Source organism: Ceratotherium simum, chromosome 13 (genome assembly GCF_057802395.1).
Source record: "Ceratotherium simum simum isolate JZ-2026a chromosome 13, ASM5780239v1, whole genome shotgun sequence".
Lineage (NCBI taxonomy): Eukaryota > Metazoa > Chordata > Mammalia > Perissodactyla > Rhinocerotidae > Ceratotherium > Ceratotherium simum.
In genome coordinates, this window is record NC_141912.1 from 5878631 (window position 1) to 5887770 (window position 9140).

The 9140-nt window shown below is 47.4% G+C and overlaps 1 protein-coding gene across 6 annotated transcripts in view; it reads left to right on the forward strand.

Annotated features, from left to right (window-relative positions):
• FARS2 (phenylalanyl-tRNA synthetase 2, mitochondrial) overlaps positions 1-8693 on the forward strand; it is a 516049-nt gene extending 507356 nt beyond the window's left edge. For all 6 annotated transcript variants that reach the window (XM_087437946.1, XM_087437948.1, XM_087437947.1 and 3 more), the window contains one exon: positions 8417-8693. In XM_087437946.1, the coding sequence (XP_087294072.1) occupies positions 8417-8555 (139 nt within the window). In that variant the 3' untranslated portion in view covers positions 8556-8693. The remainder of the gene's footprint in view (positions 1-8416) is intronic.
• The last annotated feature ends 447 nt before the right edge of the window (positions 8694-9140 follow it).

The following is a 9140-nucleotide window of genomic DNA, read 5'->3' on the forward strand; positions in this document are numbered from 1 at the left end:
CAGAAAGTCTGTCGTTGGCACGCTGTGAACTAGAGAGCAGCAGTACACTTAGCAGTACTTTTGATACTTGTTAGTTTTATCACTTAGTTGGTCAGGAAGAAAAGAAAGACCTGGGCAGGATCCCTTTTAAACATTTATAATTTTGACAATCTTTACTAATCCAAACTTAACTATACACAGCACTTAAGCATTTTTTTCTGGTCTAAGGTTAGGGCTTTGGGAGAAGGAAGCATCAAAATATAGGATCCCTGCCTGCTGATATGTCCACCATCCAGCCCAGCTCTCCCACCTACCCACATGGGGCTGCCCCTCCATCCTTGGCTATCCCTTACTTTGTGAGCAGGTGGACATATACAGGATGGTGGAGTTGGGTGGACCTTGGCTGTCACACCCGAGCAAAGAACAGAATCCAAGTGAAACTAAGTTTCAGAAAAAGTCCGAGTCATGTTTCCAGTTTCATGAGCCAGGCTGAATCTCTCAATGCGGCTGATGGGAGGCCAGGTGGCAAAGGAAGAGGAGGTAGGGAGTGGGCAGAGCAGTGCACCGTGGCATCATTCATACCCAGCCGTGCATGCATGAATGTGGGCTGGCTTATGTCCTGTTTTCTCCTCACTAGTGGTAAGTGCCTAATGGGCAGGATGATCTGAATTGCTTTTATGCGCACTGTAGCACCCAGCACTGTGCTAGACAAATGGCACCTTGTAAATGCTCACGGGAAGTACCAGAGGGAAAAATCATTTGCTAAAGGAGCAGTATCTGCTGAAGGAGTATGTGAGGTTGGAGTGTGGCATGGCTGGCTTCACTGCAAGCGGCCACAATGTGGCCGTGGAAGCACAAGTCCCATCATGGCTGTAAGGGGACTGGCTCTCTGCTCAGGCTCCTCCCTGATTGCTGGAGGACTCAGCAGACCGCTGGCCCCTGGATGTGAGCTGGTTGGTTCTGGATTCCCTTCACGTACTTCTCTGTATCCAGCCCAGTGCCTGGAACATGCTGTTTGTTGAATGACTAAATGAATCTATGAATGAACTAGTGATAGTTGAAACCCTTGAAGGTCAAACATTCTGAGATTCTCACACCAAAATCTCTGTAAAAAATTCAAGTTCTAACCAGTGACCAACTCATTTTAGCCAGTATCCCAATGCGATGAAATTCCAACACCAAAAAAAAATGTTTAGGCTCTCTCTTTAAACTCATTATAATGAGATTTGACCTCTCAGGCTCAGTAATGGGTATTCTCATTTACTTTGCCTATGAGTAGAAGCTATGAAGTACATGAGTAGAAGCTATGAAGTACACAAAAGAGAACTTGTATTTGCCTTTAAAACTGCAGATTGTCAATACAGTCTATCCTTTTCTTCAGAGAAGGGTTCTCATCCTGAAGGTTGTGCCCACCCGAGTCTTAGGGGAGGACAATGGCAGCTTTACCTTGCCCAGCCGCTGGGGGAGGACAGGAGCTGTGGCTGCAGCCCCACCCCAGCCCCCACGCTCTCCCTGCAGCCCTCTTGTTTTCCCACCAGCTACTTGGCTTCCCAGCCCACCTTTTAATGACCCTATAAGCTGGAAAGAGCTTTATTACAGCATCCCTGTTCTGAGTGCTTCCCTCTCCATGTCATAGTTACACTTCATCCCTGTCTTGTGCCCTCTCTGTTAGTTAAATGGAAGAGCTAGAAAGGAACATGCCTCATTCTGTCTTTCTTGAACAGAGCGATTAAAAGAAGTTATCTTTCTCAATAGTTTGCAAATTTGGGTAGAAGGAAGAGGTTGGGATGTGAAAGGGAAGAGATGAGGAGTGTGGTGGAGCAGGCAAGTGTGAAATTTAATAGCTGGGCTACGAAACCAAATTACCTAGGGTTTTTTTATGTTTTTTTAAATTGAGGTGAAAATTAACCATTTTTAAACTGTATGATTCAGTGGCATTTAGTACATTCACAATGTTGTACAACCACTACCTCTATCTAGTTCCAAAACATTTTCATCACCCCAAAGAAAACCCCATACCCATTAAGTACTTTCTCCCCATTCTCCCCTCCCCCAACCCCTGGCAGCTACCAATCTGCTTTCTATTATAAATGGAATCATACAATATGTAATCTATTGTGTCTGGCTTCTTTCAGTTAGCATGTTTTTGAGGTTCATTCACATTGTAGCATGTATCAGTACTTCATTCCTTTTAATGACTGAATAATATTAGTTGTATGGATATACCATATTTTGTTTATCCAATAGTCCATTGAGGGACGTTTCTACCTTTTGGCTGTAGTGAATAGTGCTGCTATGAAAATTCTTATACAAGTTTTTGTTTGAACACTGCTTTTAATTCTTGCACTATATACCCAGGAGTGGAATTACTGAGTCATATGGTAATTCCGTGTTTAATATTTTGAGGAGCCACCAAACTGTTTCCCACAGCGACTGCACTCGATTGCCTGGTTTCAAATCCAGCCCTGCCACTTGTTAGCTGTGTGAACTTGGGCAAGTTACTTCTGTTCTCTGTGCCTCACTTTCCTTATCTGTATAACAAGGGCAATAATGCTCTCTACCCAATGGAATTGTGATGCTTAAATGAGTTAATGTATGCAAAGGGCTTAAAATAGTGCCTAGTACATAATAAGCGCTACATAAATTTTTGCTGCTGCTGCTGCTATTGTTGAGGGTCGGTGCGGGTCATGGCAGATGAAAGACAGCAGCTTTTGGGCTAAAAGAGGCTGCACTGGGTGATATAAAAGAATCAAAATAGTTGTAATACAGACACTTGGGGTTGGTCATTGAGGGCATCCCTCCCTTTGAGGAATCCATCTTCTTACCTATTCAGTGATAAGCTGCGAGATTCTCAGCCCTGTGACTCTGTGGTTTTCATGGATAGACCACTCCTCAAGAGTGAGGAGACCTGGGGCTTCCACTCATGGCCAATTACCAGCTCCACTTTCCGTTCTCCAACAAGCAAAAGGAGGACAGGAGGATGTCCCACCATCTGAAAGCTCCAAACAGAAGTTTCTAGAAAACAAATAAAAGAAAGTCCGCTTTCTCTCACCAGAGATGTTAGAAAAAGGCAAATCTGTTGAGTCTACTGAATTATCACCATATATTCTGCCAAATGCTATTTCTCTCAATTTATAAAATTAATCCATATGTTTATGATTCATTTACACCTAACTCATCAAAATGTTTTGGAAAAGCTATTTGAATCCTAAGAATCCTTCTAGGGACCTTCTTTGAAGCACATAGAAACAAGAAGATAAATTTTTTCCATCCATCTTTGGTTGGAAATCTCAACTTGTAGAGTGGTCGTATTACCAGCTCTTCAGCTAAGAGATCCCTGAGTGAACCAAAAAATATAACAGTTGCCCCAATGACACTTGCACCTCACACTCCTGTAGCACTTCATAATTTACAGAGCCCTGTAACTTTCCAAACAGGTCCCTGCGACAGTTTGGAAAGGTTAATGAGGAAAGAGCCGTTACCTCTTTCAGTGGAGAAGAAACTGGGACTCAGGAAAGGTGTGTTGTAGCCCAGAAATGAAGGAGCCAGTATTAGAACTCTGGGCTGCTGCTGACACGAGGGGCCTCTGTGTGTGTCAGGAAGAGGCTCCCCTGGCTCGGGGAATTAGGAGGAATGTTCCTGCCCCCAGCTGGTGGAGGCAGTCCCCTGCAGTGTGCCCAGCTTGGCGTGGCAGTACCCTGCCCTGCAGGAAACCATCTTCACAACCTTGCACAGTCACCAGGTCACTGACAACCTGGGCCTCCCAGGTCCTGCCGCTGAACTTGTTCTAGTAGATGTTTGCACTGTCATCAAGCAGCCCACAATTCCTCCACCCTTTTTCTCATTCCTTAACTAATTTCTCCTCCCCTAGAATCTTCCATCTCTCAGAAACTCAGGATTTTGCAGCAATCCTCCTTGATGAAGTCAGGATGAAAGAAAGGTCCTGTCTTCCTCACCTGGTGGAGGGGAGGCAGGATCTTCCAGCTGCCAGGAGAGGCCCAGCACTGCTGGGCATAGTGAGGCTGCACCTCTCCAGTGGACACTGTTTCTAAAGGACCCCAGCAGGGCAGGCCTTGCCCTCCAGCAACACCGTGAGGCCTGTCTGTTCTGCATGAAACACAGAGGCATGCCTGGGGAAGAGGGCTCTTGAAGCGTGTACACAGAGCATCTGCACCAGCGCCATGGCTAAAAGTGTCTCTGTGAGGACTGAATTCTGCCACAGGCCTCACTACCTAGAACTCAGAAGGAGGGCCTGGCCTGCTCATGTTTCCAGCATGTTGCTGTGCTTGCGGTGTTCACCACTCACCTTATTTACAAGTGATAAGAAGAGGTCTCGTTTATTGAGCTCTTACAACGAGCCAGTACTCAGCACTTTGTGTGCTTTATCTTTTGGTTCTCCTTGGAGCAGTCCACTGAGGTAGACATAACTGTTACCTACATTTCATAGATGAGGGAACTGAGGCCCAGTGAACTAACTAGTTGCACAGGGAAGAAATGGTGGAACTGGGTGTGAACCCTGGCAGCCTGGCTCCAGCGCCTGCCGCTCAGCCTCTACACTGACTGCTCCCTCTGCCCGAAAAGTGGGATGAGGCTGTGTTGCTTGAAAGAGCTTGGAGCGGTCCCAGGTATTTATTGTCTGTTGCTACTCTCTGGTATCTCGGTCACTGGCAGTCATCTGCCTCCACATGCGTTAGAAGGCGCGAATAGAAGACGAAGAAGAAAAGGCCACGGCCGAACACAAGCAGGGGCTGTGGAAACCTGGCAGGGCAGAAGGAATGCTCTTCCCCCAGTGTAGTGCAAGGCTGTGCCAACCTCTGCTTAGGCCTTAAAGCAGATTCCCATCCGGGTATTCCAGAGACTGCATAAGCATCTGTTCAGCAGTTTTTATCCAGCACCTACTGTATGCCAGACATTGCTCTGCGCACCAGAGGAGCTAAGTGGAATAAGACCGCTGGGCGCTGCCCTCCAGAGTGCACAGTGTCGGAGAGGCAGCAGGGTGACAAGTAGGGTAGCACAGGGAGACCAGCATTCTAGGGGACTTGCTGCGGAGCTGCAGAAGCACAGACCCACCCGGTGCCCAGTGGGGCAAGTCTCAGACTCTTTTTTTAATATAACAGCTTTATTGAACTATAATTCACGTATCATACACCCACGTAAAGTATTCAACTCAATGGTTTTTAAAATATTTACAAGGTTGTGCAACTATCACCACTAATTCTAGACATTTTCATTACCTCCAAAAGAAACCCTGGACCTATTAATCATTCTCCATTTTCCACCGCTCCCCAAGCCCATGGCAATTACTAACGTGCTTTCCGTCTATATGGATTTGCCTATTCCAGACATTTCATATAAACGGAATGATATAATATATGGTCTTACGTCTGGCTTCTTTCATTTAGCATAATGTTTTCAAGGTCCATCTGTGTTGTAACATCAGAACTTCATTTCTTTTTATGGCTGAATGATATTCCATTGTACAGATATACAATATTTTGTTTATCCATTCATCAGTTGAAAGGCAGTTGGATTGTTTCCATTTTTAGGCTATCATGAATCTTGCTGCTATGAACATTCGTGTCCAAGTTTTTGTGTGGACACATGCTTTTGTTTCTCTGGACTGTACACCTAGGAGTGGAGTTACTGGATCGTATGGTGACTCTGTTTAAATGTTTGCAGAACTGCCAAACTATTTTCCAAAGTGGCTGCATGTTTTACATTCTCGCCAGCAAGGTATAAGGGTTATTATTTCTCCACATCTTCTCTAACACTTGTTATTTTCTGTCTTTTTCGTTATATCCATCTTAGTGGGTGTGAAATGACATTTCATTGTGGTTTTGAATTGCATTTTTCCTGATGGCTAATGATATTGAGCATCTTTTCACGTGCTATTGGCCATTTGTATATCGTCTTTGGAGAAATCTATTCAAATCCTTTGCACATTTTTTATTGAGTTATTTATCTTTTTATTCTTGAGTTGTAAGAGTTCTTTATATATTCTGGATACAAGTCCCTTGTATATTATTTACAAATATTTTCCCCATTCTGTAGGTTGTCTTTTCACTTTCTTGATCATATCCTTTAAAGCACAAAAGTGTCTAATTTTGATGAAGTCCAGTTTGTCCTTTTTCTTTTGTTATCTATGCTTTTGGTGTCATCCCTAAGGAGACTTAGCCTAATCCAAGGTCATGAAGATTTACTCTTGTGTTTTCTTCTAAGAATGTTACAGTTTCAGCTCTTACATTTAGATGTGGGATCTATTTTGAGTTAATCTTTTTGTACAGTATGAGCGAAGGGCCAGCTTCATTCTTTTGCCTGTGGATGTCCAGTTGTCCCAGCACCACTTGTTGGAAGACATTTCCCCGTTGAATGGTCTTGGCACTCTTGTCAAAAATCAGTTAACTGTCAATGGGGCAATTGTGCTTTGGATGGAACAAGTCAGCACTTGACGGCAACAGGGGTCTCAGGTGTGTGGTTTCATCCGCTCCTACTCATGGAGGGCTCTCAGTTTCCCTCTCTGAGCCAGGTTTCTCTGTCTTGCTCCTATTTTGGTACCTGGAGGGTTTAGGTGTGTGTGATGTCTGGGGCACTCATGTCAGGGGCATGGAATAAGGAGAAAGGGCCACTCTGCTTCATTGGAGGCCCTCAGGGGCAGTTCGGGCAGCTGCCCCAGCACTCAGGGTCCATCCCCAGGCATGGCCGCTGAGTGGAGCTATTGGCCTGAGCTGGACTGAAAAAGAGAGAGGGAGGTGGGCAGGAGGTTTGTTTTCTCCCTTCCTCTAGAGCAGGAGTTGAGGTGTCAGGTGAGGGAATGGAGCAGGCAATGTGATGTCACGGATCCCGAGGAAGCCCCTAAGAAAGGCTTTCTCCCCCAGCCCCACGTGGCTATGGTAGCACCTCAGTGGTAACCTCTTCCTTTGCCTTGATCCAAACAGGGCTCTGTACCTGGCTGAAATGTGAATGACCCTGGGAGGCACAGTGTCCTAAATCTTAGGAGCTTTTCCTTCCTGTTGATGGGCTCTAGGCGGGAGCAGGCAAGACAGCAGGACAAAGATGACCAAGCCCAGGTGGGGAAGGGAGGGGAGGAAACACTGGAAGAGGAGGTAAAGGAGCAGATTAGGGAGGCTAGGACCCGAGGCAAACCCTTCACTGATCAGGTACCTTCTACTCAGCCAAGGGGTCTGGCATTAAAACCGAGGGTGGGAGCGAGGAACGAGCAAATCCATGAAGTATTGGGAGTCCCCTGGGAGCAAAAGCTCTGGACCCAGGTGGCAACAATGGGGACCAGTGGCTCTTCCAGTGGGGTGCTGGAGTGGCCTGGGAGCCAGCTCCACCAGAAGCCTGTTGTCCAAGGGTCTGGCATTACTGATGGCCCAGCACTGTCTCACCTGCCAGGGAGTATGTGGCCTGTCCTTGGTCAGGCTAAGAACTGATCGATGTCACCCTGGAAGGGACCTGCCCCCAATCCACTTGGTTTACTTCGGCTTCTTCACTGAGGCGAGGAAGGGCATGGGCCGACTCTCCTGCACCTGGGGGCTGGAAAAGAGGACTTCATATGGCTCTGAAGAAGAGAAACAGAAGCTCCCAGAGAAGTGAGTGTCAGACCCCTGGCCACACAGCCAGTAAGAGGCAGCCTGGAGAGGGGGCCTGGTATGCTGGCTGGTGGCCCCAAGGTCTTTCTGATGAGACTTTCCTTACTGGTGTGTCTTAGCAACTGTCATCAAATAGAAGGCCTTACTGCTATTGTGTCCACGTGTTCCAGAATCACCCAGCTGTTCCATGAAAGCCGAGTCAGCACCCCTCTGGTAAAAGCAGAGGATTAAAGTGATTGTCTACATGGCACAGAGATGGTGTATGTGGTCTATATGGCACAATTGTCGATATGCTTCCCACAGCCTATGGGGGTGCTAAAAGAGTGGTACCCCTCAGCCTTCTGGGCAGGCAGAGCCCCTGGGGCCAGTCTCGAGCCTCGAGGTGACTGCAGTGTGCCTTGGAAACATGATTATTTTCCATGAGATGAGAAAGGAGGAGGCATGCTGGCATTGGTTCCTACCCCTGTCTGCGTGTCGGAATCCCCTGGGGAGCCTAGGAAAAGCCCAGACGCCCAGGGCCCACCTCCTGTCAGCTGAATCACAATCTCCAGGGCTTGGCCCAGGAAACCAGATTTGTAAGAAGCTTCCTTTCCAGGGGACTTGGATGTATCTGGTCCAGTGGAGGCAGCAGTCTGGATTATTCAAGCCAATGTTCCCCTAACCACCACCTCCCCAAAGTCTGTTAGCAGTAGTGATGTCTCTGTGATGCCATGTTGGTCATCCCCAGGGCTCATCCTCAGTTCTCCGCAGGGGTTGGGGAGATCCGGTCAGAGCCAGTGGTGCTGTTCCTGCAGGTGGCAGGCACATGGGTCCCTCACTCACCTGCCTTTTCTTCCTTTCTCTAGGACACACAGGACCAGCCACTGCTACCGCATCACCTACCGCCACATGGAGCGGACCCTGTCCCAAAGCGAGGTCAGGCACGTCCACCAGGCAGTGCAGGAGGCCGCCGTGCAGCTACTGGGCGTGGAGGGCAGGTTTTGATGTTGCTGTGGCCCTCCTGGGGCTCCAGGATTTGCTGAAAGAGAAAAACATACTGTTTATGGACTGGGGCATCAGTCATCTTTTGACAAATGGGTCAGTTTTAGGACTTTGACAAAATAAAGGATCCCTCTCAAGAAACTGTTGACGTAGCATTTGTCTTTTATTTGGTGAATCAAGGAAAAAGGAGCAATAAAATGAGAGTTTCCCCCTATTCCTTTGAGAAGCGCTTTGCCCATTGGCTCAGTGTTGTTAATGGGTCCCTGGGTTCCGTTCAGGTGTAAACCCAGGCGTGATTCTTGCCTGACAGGCCCTTCCACCCACGTAGCGAGTGAAGCCACATGGACGGACACTGGAAACTCCAGACACTGGAAGCCTTCTGAACCAGCTTCCATTTCTTTCTCCCTTCTCTTCTTTTTCTGTCTGCAAAGGGCAGCCTTCAAACAGGGCACTACTGAAATGACAGGGCTCCCATGAAAGTCGAGGCAGTCACGTCTCTGAGCGGAGCAGGATTTATTTGCTTTTCATAAACCCAGGGCTTGGAGTCAGGCCTCTGGCCCCAGGGCTTGGGCATAGCTGCCTGCTGCC